The sequence below is a fragment of the Schistocerca cancellata genome, chromosome 5 (genome assembly GCF_023864275.1).
Source record: "Schistocerca cancellata isolate TAMUIC-IGC-003103 chromosome 5, iqSchCanc2.1, whole genome shotgun sequence".
NCBI classification, from domain to species: Eukaryota; Metazoa; Arthropoda; class Insecta; order Orthoptera; family Acrididae; genus Schistocerca; species Schistocerca cancellata.
The window spans coordinates 51,404,678-51,423,139 of record NC_064630.1 but is presented as its reverse complement, the minus strand read 5'-3'; the positions used below and the strand labels follow the sequence as shown (position 1 = coordinate 51,423,139).

At 43.1% G+C, this 18,462-nt stretch overlaps 1 protein-coding gene across 1 annotated transcript in view; it reads left to right on the top strand.

Annotated features, from left to right (window-relative positions):
• Positions 1 to 18,462, top strand: part of LOC126188237 (alpha-tocopherol transfer protein-like) — a 174,858-nt gene that overhangs the window by 105,830 nt on the left and 50,566 nt on the right. The window contains exons 4-5 of the mRNA XM_049929795.1: positions 7,239 to 7,488; positions 11,428 to 11,538. Coding sequence (XP_049785752.1) covers positions 7,239 to 7,488; positions 11,428 to 11,538 — 361 coding nt within the window. The remainder of the gene's footprint in view (positions 1 to 7,238; positions 7,489 to 11,427; positions 11,539 to 18,462) is intronic.

The window sequence follows — 18,462 nt, the reverse complement described above, 5'->3', positions numbered from 1 at the left end:
GCAGGTGTTGTTCCTTCTGCAAGTAGGAAGCAACTCACAGTACGTGGGTCGTACTTGGCGGCATCTTTACATACTGCCATTCCCCTGGGTCAGGGGATTACCCCCCCTCCCCTTTACCATTCAGTGTTGCCAAACCTCAAAAAACAAAAACATAAAAACCAAAGCCCATTATCGTCACAGTACATGTACTTCCTGAACATGTCTGGTATTTGCTGTCCTATTTTATCTGGTCACTGCGTACTTATTATGAGAACGAGAGAGTTTCATTATGTAAAGTTTGTAGCAATATACGTATTGCAATCAGTATCATTTGTCAGAACCCATTTTCGTTTCATGCATTGGCAACGTGTCAGCAGCACGGCCATTCCGACGTAAGGGAGACGCCAGTATGGCTATTAGTTGTGTGCAAGCCTACTACATCTAGCGGCAGTAGTGCGAGTTAACTAAGTAAAAAATCAGACACGAATGTGGTACTGCAAGGTGCAACGATATAGCTCCAAAGATTTGAATGAATCAACCGTGTTCTGCATTTTGGTTTATATGATAGTTATTAACGATTAAGATGCTTAGCACCTAAATTATGTTGTACATAAAACATATCATTAAAAGTCGTTGTCAAAATGTATATGAGATAAAGGAGAGAGTAATGGCTGTAAAGAAATATCACATCACTTATGGGTTTCACCGCTGGACAAAGGACGCGATACAATCCCGTCTTTTCATAACTTTTTTTTTTGTGAATCTTGGCGGAAAGTTGCTTATGTGAACGTTCTGTGAACAGGCGGAGTAAGCCTTAGTAAACTGTGTAAGCTCCTACTTTTGGTATCGAAGATTGTATAGCAGCTATGCATCATGGTGATGGAATATTTTGGCTCAGCTTCTGCAAGTAATTAAAAAGGCTAGTGCTGCAAGGTGAAATAGACAAGTTAGGCATCTTGTGGAAGGCAGCTGGCTGTTGGTACAAAGAATTCAGCAGCTTATATGGGTTGCAAGCTGTTACACTGAAACAAGTATTTGATGGGTACAGCTGTGTGTTACGTAGCATTTCTGAAAGAGGCAAATTAACTGCTACTCAAGCAACTACACATTGACGTTTTTGTTAGTGTACCTGTTGTGCAATCGATAGACACGTTCTCAGGAAGTTATTACGACATTTGAGTTTTCGTTTTGTGAAGCCAACCTCTTCCACGTGTGGTACGTTATTTCGAATAATTACTGTTTAGTTCAGTGAAAATGGTGTTACGTGTTTCATTACATAAGTAGCGAGCGCAACCCAATTATATATTCCCTGTACCTATAATACGTTTCCACATTCAACAATTCCAATAGAAAGCTGGTATTATTTATAATGAATTTATTCCAAAAGCAACTAATGCAACGTATCGTCTAAACAGAAATTCAGCTTCCTGTATCAAACGTATCAATCTACATAAAAGCAAATTCGCTCTCGGACGTTTGTCTCTGAACTCTGTTCTCCCAACAGTGTAGCTTACAGGTATCTCCTAATGATTTTGGAATTTCTCTGTGTTTGAAATGTTTTTGTGTAGTTAATGGTGTATTAAACGCCACGAAAACTGATCGTATCTGATTCTTTCAGACCTCTTACTTTCATTCTGAATGTCACATTAAATCGTCCTGGACTGGATCGCTTGTATGTAAGTGTTACAGTCACTGCTAAAGGACGGTGCGCACCAAGTACTGGTCCGCTATAGTCAGTGGTTATATCGTTCTTCACTATAACTGCTAAACATTAAGAGTTGGGTGTTATTTCGTAGTTACTTTGACACATTATCTGCCAGTATCCTACACTACGCCCGTTTGTTTTGACAACAGAAAACATGGCTGAGAGTAATTCAGTCTGCTTCACTGCCTTGCGTTGTTTCTTCCCTATGGTATTCTGTTTGTTTAACGTATAAAGATGGCAGCAGCAACTATCCGACTCACTCAACACTTGTCAAGTACTGAGGCGCGTTTGTCCGAAAGTTTGCAAATTTTAACCGCTCGACGCGGTTGTAAGGTCGAGATAATTTTTCTAACTTGTATCACTGCAAGACCATTAAATCGTCATAGTTAACATCTTATATATGAATAGCTATTAATTAGTGAACTGTCATTTTGATTATGTCAGCTACATAAAGTAAGTTGACTTGTGCGCTTTTGGTCATAGTTTCTTGTGGTAATGGAAGTATTATGCTTCATTTGGAATAACGTAACGCCAAAAACGTTTATTGCGGCAGTATTCCTAGCTCACTCTCCTTCCAAAAAATGTGTGCATGTTTTCCACATCTCCCAAATCACTGGACTGATTTCAACCAACCTTGGTGCACATATCCCTTACTGTATGGTAACAATCGCTGCGGGGGTGAGAATCATATAGTTCGGGAGATATGACGTCATAGACAATGAGATAAGTGCAAAATTGTCGCATTACGCATGATGTTTAAATTTATTACTACTGTGCTACAAAATCTACACTACTGGCCATTAAAATTGCTACACCACGAAGATGACGTCCTACAGACGCGAAATTTAACCGACAGGAAGAAGATGCTGTGATATGCAAATGATGGTGTACTCAACGAAGAACCTGGGTGCACGAATGGCAAAACGTCATTTTTTCGGATGAATCCAGGTTCTGTTTACAGCATCATGATGGTCGTACCCGTGTTTGGCGACATCGCGGTGAACGCACATTGGAAGCGTGTATTCGTCATCGCCATACTGGCGTATCACCTGGCGTGATGGTATCGGGTGCCATTGGTTACACGTCTCGGTCACCTCTTGTTCGCATTGACGGCACTTTGAACAGTGGACGTTACATTTTAGATGTGTTACGACCCGTGGCTCTACCCTTCATTCGATCCCTGCGAAACCCTACATTTCAGCAGGATAATGCACGACCGCATGTTGCAGATCCAGTACGGGCCTTTCTGGGTTCAGAAAATGTTCGATTGCTGCCCTGGCCAGCACATTCTCCAGATCTCTCACCAACTGAAAACGTCTGGTCAATGGTGGCCGAGCAACTGGCTCGTCACAATACGCCAGTTACTACTTTTGATGAACTGTGGTATCGTGTTGAAGCTGCATGGGCAGCTGTACCTGTACCCGCCATCCAAGCTCTGTTTGACTCAATGCCCAGGTGTATCAAGGCCGTTGTTACGGCCAGAGGTGGTTGTTCTGGGTACTGATTTCTCAGGATCTATGCATCCAAATTGCGTGAAAATGTAATCACGTCAGTTCTAGTGTAATATATTTGTCCAATGAATACACGTATATCATCTGTATTTCTTCTTGGTGTAGCAATTTTAATGGCCAGTAGTGTATTCGCAATAAGTTTAGCGGACAATATTCTTATATGTCACTGAATGTACTTACAAAATTATAACATTGTATGACATACAGATCAGGTGATATGACGTCATAGACACTGAGATGCCTGAAAAAAAAAGCCTCATGATGCATGATTTTTAAAGTTATTACTTCTTTGTAACCGATACTGTCCGGGATATTGCACTACATACACAGTTCATTTCTGTTTTCGTTTCTAATAGATAACTACCTAAATGAAGATCCAGGAAATGCCGGATTTGTCAGCTAGTACGCCTATAAAAGTTTATTTCTGATTGGTAATATTGCCACTTTCGTCGCAAATTGTTATTGTACATAACCTCTAGTAGGTATGAGTCACTCGTAATAAAAGCAGTATTTCTCCATCAGTCTCATCGATTATATTTTTCTAGTGTGTAACGCGATACGTTATCTCTGTCCTTATTTTTTATTTATTTATTGTTCCGTGGGACCAAATTAAGGAGAAGTCTCCATGGTCGTGGAACGAGTCAATATATGAAATTATAACACGATAATAGAAACAGATAAAGTGAAATACAAGAAACGTATTCAGGCGACAATTCGTAAGTTTAAATAAAGAAAATCAACAATGTAACACTGGAATTTTCTTAATTTTTCAGCTCTTCCAGGAGCTCCTCGACAGAAAAGAAGCAGTGAGCCATGAGGAAACTCTTCAGTTTAGACTTAAAAGCGTTTGGGCTACTGCTAAGATTTTTGAGTTCTTGTGGTAGCTTATTGAAAATGGATGCAGCAGAATAGTGCATTTCTTTCTGCACTAGAGTCAAGGAAGTGCATTCCATATGCAGATTTGATTTCTGCCTAGTATTAACTGAGTGAAAGCTGCTAACTCTTGGGAATAGGCTAATATTGCTAACACCAAACTACATTAAAGGAAATACATACTGTGAGGGCAATGTCAGAATTCCCAGACTATTGAATAGGGGTCGACAAGAGGTTCCCGATCTTACACCACATATAGCTCGAACAGCCCGTTTTTGAGGCAAAAATACCCTTTTTGAATCAGAAGAATTACCCCAAAAAATAATACCATATGACATAAGCGTATGAAAATATGCGAAGTAGACTACTTTTCGTGTTGAACTGTCACTTATTTCAGATACTGTTCTAATGGTAAATAAAGCAGCATTTAGTTTCTGAACAAGGGCTTTCCACAACAGCCTACTATCTATCCGAACGCCTAGGAACTTGACCTGTTCCGTCTCGCTTATAATATGCCCATTCTGTCAGATCAAAATATCAGTTCTTGTTGAATTGTGACTTATAAACTGTAAAAACTGAGTCTTACTGTGATTTAGCATCAAATTATTTTCCACAAGCCACGAACTTATTTCATGAACTACATTATTTGATAATGTTTCAATATTACACACAAGATCCTTCACTACCAAGCTGGTGTCATCAGCAAACAAATATTTTTGAATCACCTGTAATACTAGAAGGCATATCATTTATATAAATAAGAAACAGTAGCGGCCCCAGCACTGACCCTTCGGGAATCCCCCACTTAACAGTGCCCCATTGGGACTGAACATCACTATCACTCTCAATATTGCGGAGAATTACCTTCTGCTTTCTGTTCTTAAGGTAAGAGGCGAACCAATTGTAAGCTACTCCCCTTACTCCATAATGGTCCAACTTCTGCAGTAATATTTTGTGGTCAACACAGTCAAAAGCCTTCGTTAAATCAAAGAAAACACCTAGCGTTCGCAACCATTTATTTATGCCGTCCAAAACCTCACAGAGAAAAGAGAATATAGCATTTTCAGTTGTTAAACCGTTTCTAAAACCAAACTGTACATTTGACAGCAAATTATGTGAATTCAAAAGCTCCTGTAACCTTGTATACACAACCTTCTCGGTAACTTTAGCAAACACCGATGGCATAGAAATAGGTCTATAATTGTCAACATTATCCCTGTCTCCCTTTTTATAAAGTGGCTTCACTACTGAGTACTTTAAGCGGTCAGGAAACCGACCACTCCTAAAGTAAAAGTTACAGATATGGCTAAGTACTGGGCTAACATACATAGAACAATACTTCAGTATTCTGCTAGATACACTGTCATATCCATGAGAGTTCTTGGTTTTTAGTGATTTAATTATTAACTCAATCTCCCTCTTGTCAGTATCATGGAGGAGCATTTCAGGTAACAGTCTCGGAACACTTTTTTTGTACGAGCGCTATATGATTCCCTGTTGGGACTGGGTTTCTATTTAGTTCACCTGCTTCATAAAATGGAGCTTGAGAATAATTTTGATGTGGAAATATTAAATTCGAGATTTTATTGTGACTTACATCAAGAGAAGGCACTCTTCCAGTGCCTATTTGTTTGTGTGCTTGCCTGCTTAGCGTGGCATTTTAACTGAAACGTATTTTCTGCATTTAGAAACCTGACCAGGTTAGTTTCGTGATATCGAGGCCTCAGACCTAACTTATAATGTCTGCTATTAGTTTATCGCATTATTCGCGTCTGTTTAGGCACGGAAATACGACGGCAGTTCAATAAGTAATGCAACACATTTTTTTTCTGAAACAGGGGTTGTTTTATTCAGCATTTAAATACACCAGGTTATTCCCCAATCTTTTAGCTACACAACACTATTTTTCAACGTAATCTCCATTCAATGCTACGGCCTTACGCTACCTTGACATGAGGGCCTGTATGCCTGCACGGTACCATTCCACTGGTCGATGTCGGAGCCAACGTCGTACTGCATCAATAACTTCTTCATCATCCGCGTAGTGCCTCCCACGAATTGCGTCCTTCATTGGGCCAAACATATGGAAATCCGACGGTGCGAGATCGGGGCTGTAGGGTGCATGAGGAAGAACAGTCCACTGAAGTTTTGTGAGCTCCTCTCGGGTGCGAAGACTTGTGTGAGGTCTTGCGTTGTCATGAAGAAGGAGAAGTTCGTTCAGATTTTTGTGCCTACGAACACGCTGAAGTCGTTTCTTCAATTTCTGAAGAGTAGCACAATACACTTCAGCGTTGATCGTTTCACCGTGGGGAAGGACATCGAACAGAATAACCCCTTCAGCGTCCCAGAAGACTGTAACCATGACTTTACCGGCTGAGGGTATGGCTTTAAACTTTTTCTTGGTAGGGGAGTGGGTGTGGCGCCACTCCATTGATTGCCGTTTTGTTTCAGGTTCGAAGTGATGAACCCATGTTTCATCGCCTGTAACAATCTTTGACAAGAAATTGTCACCCTCAGCCACATGACGAGCAAGCAATTCCGCACAGATGGTTCTCCTTTGCTCTTTATGGTGTTCGGTTAGACAACGAGGGACGCAGCGGGAACAAACCTTTGAATATCCCAACTGGTGAACAATTGTGACAGCACTACCAACAGAGATGTCAAGTTGAGCACTGAGTTGTTTGATGGTGATCCGTCGATCATCTCGAACGAGTGTGTTCGCACGCTCCGCCATTGCAGGAGTCACAGCTGTGCACGGCCGGCCCGCACGCGGGAGATCAGACAGTCTTGCTTGACCTTGCGGCGATGATGACACACGCTTTGCCCAACGACTCACCGTGCTTTTGTCCACTGCCAGATCACCGTAGACATTCTGCAAGCGCCTATGAATATCTGAGATGCCCTGGTTTTCCGCCAAAAGAAACTCGATCACTGCCCGTTGTTTGCAACGCACATCCGTTACAGACGCCATTTTAACAGCTCCGTACAGCGCTGCCACCTGTCGGAAGTCAATGAAACTATACGAGACGAAGCGGGAATGTTTGAAAATATTCCACAAGAAATTTCCGGTTTTTTCAACCAAAATTGGCCGAGAAAAAAAAAGTGTTGCATTACTTATTGAACTGCCCTCGTATCAGTGGAGGACTTGCCTGATAACCGTTTACACGCAGGAAAATAATGGGGATGCCACGACTCACACCGGACGGGTACCGGGTCGCCGTTCTGGTGGACCTGAATCCAGACCCGGAGAAGCTGGACGTGGCCAAACTGATGAGGGCGGGCGTCATGTGGATGGAGATCGCACGCCTGCTGGACTACTTTGTCGGAGCCATCCTCGTCCTCGACTTCAAGAACGTCACGGCGGCGCACCTCCCCAAGATAGGTCTCAACAACCTGCGCATTGCTGAGACTCTGTACAGGGTAAGCGCCGTATCGTGGTCGCAATGTCGCTCGAGCTGTCTGTAGCTTCCTCCATTCACATTGCACTAACCATCACGCAGACGCAAACATGATCATTACTATGTGAAATGTGTGTTCTTATAGGACAACTATCCAAGGATTTCCACCCAATAATATCCAAACAGCAAACTATGTACACAATTTATTAAATTGCCAATACTAAACTCTTTTAAACAACCACAAAGTCATATAACGAACAGAACTTAACAAATGGCTAAAAGAATGAGCTTTAAAAACAATGACGGCGACTTGCCGCCATAAAATCAAAGAACCTTTTACAAAATCCTATAATAAGTTGATAATACAACTTAGGATAATTTACAAAAACTTTTAAGAATGATAATGACACTTGGTGCCATAAAATCGGAAAATGATAATAATGGCAACTTGGCACTATAAAAATAAGAAATTTCTTCTGCAAGAACAAATTACAATGGTGCTTTAAAAGATTTAAAATCATTTATATTGTTGTGGCGTAGCAAGACAGCCACGCCACTCTGAAGTAGCCGAAAGGCATGCGTTAAGCTCACGCAGATGGGCGTGAGGTCTGAAACAGGATACGTAATGAATGCTATAAAGAAAAGTACGTAGCTGCTGGAATACTTAACTTTAATCCATCATTGTGGTACATCGCTCTTGACGATACAAGTGAGACTCTTTAGATACATGCAATGTAATGCTAATGGCGCCTTTCTAGGTCGTAGCCATGGACTTAGCTGAAGGCTATTCTAACTATCTCTCGGCAAATGAGAGAAAGGCTTCGTCAGTGTAGTCGCTAGCAAAGTCGTCGTACAACTGGGGACGAGTCCTAGTACGTCTCTCTAGACCTGCCGTGTGGTGGCGCTCGGTCTGCAATTACTGACAGTGGCGACACGCGGGTCCGACATGTACTAATGGACCGCGGCCGATTTAAAGCTACCACCTAGCAAGTGTGGTGTCTGGCGGTGACACCACATATATAAATAAAACTTTAAAATCAAAGAAGCGAAACACACAACCAGTAAATATAATAACAAATTAATAATTTGTTACAACCACGGGCAAGGGCAACTCCCAACGCAATCACAGACGAGTGAGCTCTCAACACTTCGGTGCCTTCCCAGTAGAAACGGTCCCCAAAATAAACCACTGAGAGCTCCACGACAGGCCTCCCACAACTGCCCATTACTTACGCACCTTGGTTATGTTGTGTAACACACGACAGATAATATCAACACAAGATACAATTCAAAAATCAGATGACAATATAACATCCCGGCAGCACATGATAACCACGGCGCCGATAACTCGGGCGCTCTTAACAAGTGCCGGAAGCCAACACACACAAATCTTAATAAACAATTCTCGCTTCCTAAAACGAAACAACAAAAGGCAAGCGCACGTGAATAGTAAAACCACAGTCTTAACCACATCAAACGCGACTATTTCACCAAGTTAATAACAACACAGTGAGATAAAAATACAGAACACACCACTAAATGCTGTTACACAAACCAAATTGACGAGATCGTGTTGTTCAGGTCCCAGAAGACCACATTTACCAAGCAGAAGTAATTCAATATGCATATACTGTCCAAACCCGCCTTTCTTAGGCAGACTTTACCTAACACATCAAATGCCAAAGATATCATACATGAACGCAACTCCGGGCTGGTAACAGGAATCACCTACGTGAATTCTTTCAAAAAGGAACAAAGAGGCACCACCAAAGGTAGCGCTGAGCAGACCGGGTGGGCAAGGCCCCGCCCAGCGGTATAACCAAAAGATACTCCAGTTGAGCAAATAAATTAGTACCTACAAATATCGTAACGTGCCACACACACACACACACACACACACAGCAAAAACTTCCAACAATGCCGTCCCACATCAGAATGAAGTTCAGAAACCGCTGCTGGAGCTTCCGGCGGAATATCTGACGAGCCGACCGAGCCCACACCCTAACCTGGCAGACGACTCCAAAATTCGGCAACTATTTGTCTCCGGGCCAGAGTATCACAGGACCCCACCGAACCTCCACATCATACAGGCAGGCAGAACAAGTGCGCCGACTCCAATTAATCACCACCGCATGGCCAGCACAGCGGCGAGTCGCCTCCGCCCCAGACCACTCTGCTCATATTTCGAGGCACAACAACCTTAGCGCTAGACACCAGCAGGTCAGGCAGAGCGAACTTCACGTTCCGTTCAATACCCGGAAACCCAACTACCCTCTCGCTTTTCGCCGGAAAATGTGGCCCATGTCTCATCCAGTGTTACGATACGGCAATAATGGCATCTGGCCACCCCTTAAACTTAACGTGCCACATCCGTTTAACCATGGACGATCCTGCGTAACTGCGGGAAAAGGCTCAGAAAAAAAGAAAGAAAGAAGGAATAAAGAGATGATTTATATAGAATAATTTTTTTATAACAGTATGTTCTTAATTTTCTGCCTACCAGCTTTAATTCCTCTCAACATTTGTGTAATTTAATTGCATGTTTGGTCAACCCCTTGCTTTTACCATGATGTGATTTCATGAAAGCTTCGATTGTCAAGTATGTCCATTTGATTATTGTAAAACAATAAACAGGTAGCCAAGATCGCAGGAATTCTTTTTATTCCATGATTACCGGTTTCGGCGAAGCTAAAGCCGCCATCATCGGATTTAGGGAGGACAGAAAACACTATAAACGTGAGCTTGGATTCCACTTATATAACACGTATACATATAAATTTATTTACATACCTTAGGACACATACAGGTTACAACATAAGCGCAAGCAAGGTACTGCCGCAAATCCGGCTCTGTTCTTACACTACAGGCCGCGTCGCGACATGGCGCTAGCAGAAGAGGCGCCAATGAATGTCACAGTTCGCGTCATAACTGGCTCTGCGTGTGTGGTAACACTACGTCATTAGGGCTTGTACATAATTCTAGAGATTACTTACGACAATTTTGTAACGCCTGCGTGTTGTAGGCAACTATTAATATCACCATTGTTTGCCTTGATGTTGTAACCTGTATGTGTCCTAAGGCATGTAACTAAATTTTTATATATATATATATATATATATATATATATATATATATATATATATATATATATATATATATATACATGTTATATAAGTGGAATCCAAGCCCACTTTTATAGTGTTTTCTGTCCTTCCTAGATCCGACGATGGCGGCTTTAGTAAAAAGAATTCCTGCGATCTTGGCTACCAGTTTATTGTTTTATAAGCATCTACATCGCTCCCACATGAGCACAATGTGCTCCCTATAAAACATTTGATTGTTATCCTAGTCACGTCCTCTATTCTTTCGACTAAACATCTGTTGGTTGTTTTATATTACGCATTTCAACAATGTAACCGTAGACTTCTGCGGCCGTTGACACTGTCAATAAAATCAATTTGGACTGCTGACCGCATTGTCAATCTATAAAATAGCCTGACGTTTCGGCCACGGTTGCAAGCGGCCTTTCTCAGGGCTTTGTGCTCAGCTGATTGCCTGTCAGCTCAGCACGAAGCCCGGAGGAAGACTGTTTGCAACCGTGACCGAAATGTCGGACAATTTCAGATATTGACAATTCGGTCAACAACCCAGAAGAATTTTATCGACTATTTCAGCAATGTTACATCTGATACGTATTTCAAGTAACCATTCGGAAATGGGTACACACTTGGATGGTAACTAGCGGTGAATGCAAAGTAAAGGTATATTTTAATCCAACCAGTGACTGCCAGCGCTTCAGTTTATTATAATTCAAGAAGTTTGTTGTCGCTGTGTATCTCATTGCAACTCAAATAATAATTATGAGCCAAATCTTTTGATTCTATTTGAGGAACCAATTATTTTATAGATAATAGCGAGCTTCTCTTTTTCAATGTCATTAACAAGTCTTTTTTTTTTTCAGACGGCCTATTGTACAAGAGTTAAATCAATTCACATCGTGAACGCACCAAAAATAATTGATATGGCTCTCACCGTGGTGAAATCTGCACTTTCTCCAAAATTAGGGGAAAGGGTAAGTTCTCTTCACTGTTATTCCTTTCGTCAAACTGTAGTGCAACTGGAAGTGTCGCTTACTTCAAGTGACGATTTAGTTATACTAATAGATGTAGCTTATACCGTGTATGAAACACCTATCTCATTACTCCATCCGAAGGATGTGAAACAGAAGAAAATCCTACGTGCCCTAATTCCTCTATCTGCTACAGACATTGGCAGAGTCGTGTGGACTGTATCCTTCTGTTTCACATGAAAGAAAATGAGTTCATTATCGTGCCTCTTAATAAGCCGTATGGTTGTCAGTTTTGTACAACGAGAAAATTCTTAGCAAATCGATTAGCCCTTCATTGGAACACCGTGTTTCCCTGTGTTGGATGCGGAGGGCTGAATAATGAACATTTTCAGGGCAATTACTGTCTCACAGAATGACTTCAGTGTAAACGAAGGAGAAAGTGGTTACTTCGAAGAGGTTTCACCACGCTATAGCTACGAAGCTCTACAATGTGTTTCTGGTACAGTTAAATCCTTGAACCGATTTAGAAACGATAGGTTATTATCTGAAAGAACCCCTCTCTACAACTCTACTGGCTGAACAAATGCTAAACGCGAAATTTCTTGGTGATTACAACACTATAATGAAACTCCATTGAATTTTTGCAAGGATGATGGATTTCCAAAAGCGGCAGCAAAAACAGGAAGAAAAGGGGTGCTGAAAGGAAAAAGAAATAATATAAAGAGTATAAATAACTGTATGTAGTCAGTTCAAATTGTATGCCGGATCAAGTCTGGAACCCGGATGTCTTTCGCGGCACTGGACCATCAAACGCCACACAGCTTACAATATGCAACTTGTCACGGAATCTTCCTCTTTCCTTCCGACCTTCAGCTGTCATGCTTCCGTGGTCGTGCCAAGCATTTGCTTGAGTCCCTTGGTGTGGAGCGTGTGGCACCCCAACTCCAGGGTTTTACCCGCCTGCCTCCCTGGTTGCTCCAGAGGCCCAGCGTCCTTTTAGACTTATCAGAGTACCGGAGGAGCTGCACTCCTACGTTTGTTTTTACCTCCTTATTTTACGATATTTTAAACCAGCATGCCGACCATGTACCAGTATTTACGGATGGCTCTAAACAGGGGGAATCTGTTGGTTGTGCTGTTGTTTTCCCTGATCGAGTCGTCAAGTTACGGCTTCCTGCAGCGTTTACCATTTTTTATGCCGAATTGTTTGCGATCTTGCGGGCATTGGAGCAGATGAGATGTGTTCCCAGTCTTAAGTTTCTCATCTGTTCTGACTCCCTGAGTGCCCTTCAGACCATGCAACACTTGTACCCAGCGGATACGGTCGTCCAGAACATCCACGATGCCCTACTTCACCTGCAACGGCAGGGGAAGGAGGTTTCTTTCTGCTGGGTGCCGGGGCACGTGGGTACTAGGGGAAACGAACTGGCGGATGTGGCTGCCAAAGATGCATGTTCCGTCCCTCACGTTGTTGAATGTGCCGTCCCCCTCCATGCTGTTACCTCCCTTTTGCGTTTTCGTGTTATGCGTCAATGGGAAGAGGAGTGGCTGGCAGTCGGTGAAAATAAGCTGCGTCTGGTCAAGGCCACCACGCGTCCACGGCGTACGTCCTACCAGTCATGCAGGCGGGATGAGGTTCTCCTCACTCGCCTCCGCATCGGGCACAGTCCCTTAACGCACGGTTTTTTACTCCGGCGGGAGGACCCCCCAATCTGCAGTGCTTGTGGCGTCCAGATTACTGTCCGCCACATTTTACTTGACTGTCCTTTATTCTCTGACCAGAGGGCGGTGGTTTCCTTGCCACCGGATTTGCCCTCTATTTTGCAAGACGACGCAACGACTGTGGTTAAGGTCTTACGGTTTTGTGTCCTGTCCAATTTGTTGCCTCGGATTTTAGGGAGAGGATTTTAATGTGCTGCTGGGTGACTGGCTCACCCAGGTTTTAGGTAAGAGGTCCGCCAGTCACGATTACCTACTTGTTTCACTTCGATTTCTGTTCTCTTTTCCTTGTGTTTCCTTTCCTTTTTTAGTGCGTTTGTTCTCCTCTTGTTTTGCCTCTGTATGTGAGGATTTGTAACTGCGTCAGGTCTGTGTCTTTTAGCCGTTCTCCTTGTTCGCTGTCCGTCTTCGTCCCTTCACTACATGTGTTCCTGTTTCTATGCGTTTGGGCGCTGATGACCAAGCTGTTTAGCGCCCGAAAACCTCAAACCACACACACACACATAAGAGAGTGGGGAGGCATCTATACTCGCTCTTCGTACTGAGATGTTATTCACTTCCTCTGAGCAGGGCTATTTACTGAGACTATTGCATGTGGGGTAGCTCCCGCAGTTCCGTGAAACGTAAGTGAGATCTGGTCGCATCCGGACAAACGGAGGCTTTCGACTCGTTTTTGTATGAGACCGTAGAAGACACATTTAAAGTCTCTGGAGTTCCTCTGCAAAGGGGCTACGATCTTCGCAGTGACATCAGTGCCAGTAGAGAGAGAGGGAGAGAGAAAAGGGTGCCTAGTTATCATTGTTGGTGATTCATGAAACCGATCCCCACGCTTCTTCCCCACCAAAGTAGAAGCAGTTGCTATGAAGGTGCATCTCCCAAACAGGGTTTCCTGTACCTTCCACTACTTTATGCTGTAACCGAAGAGAGGCTCTGTGACCTCCTGAGCCCGTCCAACCCTCAATTTCAATGAACATGACCTGCGATAATTTTCTGTACAGTACACAGGATGTATCGCAATTAATGGCGTAAACGCTAACAGCTGAAGCTACACGCAACTAGAAGCAAAAAAGTCTCCGTAAAAAGTAGGTCCACAAGCGAACCGTTTCCGAGATAGTTGCGAATTTGTGCCACTACTGACGTGATGCGGTCTCTGTTTACATTTTCGAGACATGTAGTTGTAAACAGAATGGATGCAACAGTACGGTACATGGTCAGAGGGCCACTATGCAGCTGTTTACAGAATTAGAGTAGCATGAGTTGTGTTGTACGAGTCTTGGTGGTAACTCGGAACATTACATGTGCGGATACACATATCACGTATGGTGGAACCAATGACGATACACGGGAGGCTGCACGCTGCTACCAGGAAGCATACCGTTTCTGAAGGCACCCTGAGAGACGAACGTTTACAAGAGTGCATCAACAGCTCAGAGAAGCTGGCAGCTACGCACATGCTGCGATAACAGGCAGTACTGCCCGAATTACACCTGTGCATAAAGACATGTTCCTTGGAAGAGTCGAAAACTCCTCAGGAATCTCGGCAAGGGGACTTCCCAGACATATTCCTACAATGAGCCCCAACACTGTTGGGAGAAGAACGCAGTACAATGTATCCACACCACCTCCAACGAGTTCAGTGTCTTAGCGAGGCGTTCTTTGTTCATAGACTAACTTTCTGGCAGTGGATGCAACAACAAGCAAACCTACGTTTGACAGTAACATTTTACAGGGTTATTACAAATGATTGAAGCGATTTCACAGCTCTACAATAACTTTATTATTTGAGATATTTTCAAAATGCTTTGCACACACATACAAAAACTCAAAAAGTTTTTTTAGGCATTCACAAATTTTCGATATGTGCCCCTTTAGTGATTCGGCAGACATCAAGCCGATAATCAAGTTCCTCCCACACTCGGCGCAGCATGTCCCCATCAATTAGTTCGAAAGCATCGTTGATGCGAGCTCGCAGTTCTGGCACGTTTCTTGGTAGAGGAGGTTTAAACACTGAATCTTTCACATAACCCCACAGAAAGAAATCGCATGGGGTTAAGTCGGGAAAGCGTGGAGGCCGTGACATGAATTGCTGATCGTGACCTCCACCACCACCGATCCATCGGTTTTCCAATCTCCTGTTTAAGAAATGCCGAACATCATGATGGAAGTGCGGTGGAGCACCATCCTGTTGAAAGATGAAGTCGGCGCTGTCGGTCTCCAGTTGCGGCATGAGCCAATTTTTCAGCACGTCCAGATACACGTGTCCTGTAACGTTTTTTTCGCAGAAGAAAAAGGGGCCGTAAACTTTAAACCGTGAGATTGCACAAAACACGTTAACTTTTGGTGAATTGCGAATTTGCTGCACGAATGCGTGAGGATTCTCTACTGCCCAGATTCGCACATTGTGTCTGTTCACTTCACCATTAAGAAAAAATGTTGCTTCGTCACTGAAAACAAGTTTCACACTGAACGCATCCTCTTCCATAAGCTGTTGCAACCGCGCCGAAAATTCAAAGCTTTTGAGTTTGTCATTGGGTGTCAGGGCTTGTAGCAATTGCAAACGGTAAGGCTTCTGCTTTACCCTTTTCCGTAAGATTTTCCAAACCGTCGGCTGTGGTACGTTTAGCTCCCTGCTTTCTTTATTCGTCGACTTCCGCGGGCTACGCGTGAAACTTGCCCGCACGCGTTCAACCATTTCTTCGCTCACTGCAGGCCGACCCGTTGATTTCCCCTTACAGAGGCATCCACAAGCTTTAAACTGCGCATACCATCGCCGAATGGAGTTAGCAGTTGGTGGATCTTTGTTGAACTTCGTCCTGAAGTGTCGTTGCACTGTTATGGCTGACTGATGTGAGTGCATTTCAAGCACGACACACGCTTTCTCGGCTCCTGTCGCCATTTTGTCTCACTGCGCTCTCGAGCGCTCTGACGGCAGAAACCTAAAGTGCGGCTTCAGCCGAACAAAACTTTATGAGTTTTTCTACGTATCTGTAGTGTGTCGTGACCATATGTCAATGAATGGAGCTACAGTGAATTTATGAAATCGCTTCAATCATTTGTAATAGCCCTGTATTTTCAGATGAAGCAGAATTCTCTCGTGATGGTGTGCTCAGTTACCGCAGTTCCCACGTTTGGAGCTATTTAGGCTCCAGCCTACATGCTGTGCATGAGCCTCCAGATCAGCGACGTTTCTCATTGAATGTGTGATTATGCGTATTACGTGAACGCCTTATTTGGCCTCACATGTTACCAAAATAGTTCAATACGCGAAATTACCCTCCCTTTCTGAGGCATCATCTTGCAGGATTGCTTGGGGTGTTCCTGCAGAGCAACGCCAGCGGATGTGCCACACGGATGGTGGAGCACCGGGCACATTTTGTTGCCACGTTGAAACGATATCTAGCGCGGCGATATAGCCAGACATGGATCGGGCTAGGAGGGCCTCTACCGTGGTCTCCCAAGTTTACCTGACCTGAACGCAATGGATTACTGTGTTTCGGGTCACCTTATAGGTGTAGTGTATGCCTGCACTGGTTAACACGGTTGAAGAATTGGACCAGAGGCTTGTCAAGAATTTCGAAATGGTCCTGGCGTGTTTGGAAGGATTCAACGCGGCGACGGATACAGGCCTACATCCGTGTGCAAAGACGACACTTTGAGCTCCTCCTTTCATTGCAAGAAGAGAAATGTAACCATTGTCCTGTTTATTCAAAACACCTGCACGTCTACCAAAGTATCTCTAATAACTTTTTATCAATATTGTACAGTGTTGTTACCTTTTCTTAACAGAATATAGTCTGTAACCTCCCCGTGTGAAATTTGAAAGTCAATGATTATAAAAAAATGTGTACCAAATGTTGTCTTCCCACAAAATTGAATAATAAAAATGAGCCAAGCGTAACCTGCTTGCAAAATTAAAGAATAATAATGGCCCAAATTTAAACTCTCCACAAACATTAACGAATGAACATTGCTCATAAAACCCACAATAATGTTAATTAAATGATGAACCATGAACTGAATGTAACATCTCAACACAAATAATTAAACCTGATAAATCATATAAGGGCAGCAACGCTGACCTTCGGCCCTGTGAAATAATTAAACCTGATAAATTCTTACCTCAGTAAAACTGTATCTATATCTGCTCTTATTTTTCCGCACAGCTCCGTGCAATGCTGGCCTATATTTAATTTTGATTCTTGGAGGGAATGCATAGGAAATATTATTTAGCTTGAAATGAATCTTTTTCTTTAAATGAGTTACTTTATAAAAAATTATTGTTGGGGCATCATTTTGAACAAATTAATTACAATTAACATGCGTTATTAGCTGAGCGCAATGCTGCTTCATTACCTTCTACAATAATACACATCGTCCTGAATCGTGACCAGAGTCGCGGGAAGATCGCGCCGCCGACGCATGCCGACGTCTGCTCGGTGCAACTACTGCCGACAGACTTCTACTACAGACAGAGTGCAACTCGCAACTGTTCTTGCCGACTCACTACTCGCTACTGCTGTCGTCTCGCGCGAGCTACTACTGTCGTCTCGCGCGGTCAAGCGCAGACTAGCAACGATAAATAACTCTCTGGTCAGAGATTCTCTCATGCCTCGCCATCGATGGTAATGAATACATATGGAACGTACGCGTTTCAAGTCAGTGGTGGCTGGTAACCTCGAAGTCGCATTTATCTCGCAAACGGCTCGTTTGTGTTGTTTGTCTGTACGGGTAGATCATATCTACCGATTTCCGATTCGGATGATTCCTTCGTGGGGATTTTTTTTTTCTTAGAGTGTATTTATGAAATTTAACCTTGACAAGAGTGGGAGCGGATAAACTCAATCAAAGCATAATCATGAAGTTAAACCATGGATATAGTCAATGACAGCAACCGCACTAGTGGTTTACATTTAAAAAAAAAAAAAGAAATATAAATACAAATACCAGCAGACCCGCCTAAGTTCATCTTGATGTAACTAGCTGGCAGCGAATGGTAACAGTGTGCATTTAATCTCTGCTGAAAGTTAACTAATCTCACATCGCCCTCAATTGCAATGCCGGCTTGTTCTTACCATTCCAGTTCGGTGTAAATGTGGAAGTAACGCCTGGAAATTCTGAGCCAAGCTCGTCCTCTGTGCTTAGATCTCATACGGAGACTTCCCTCTGTACAGCAGCAAGCCCTGTCTAATACGTCACCTGGCAGCAAGT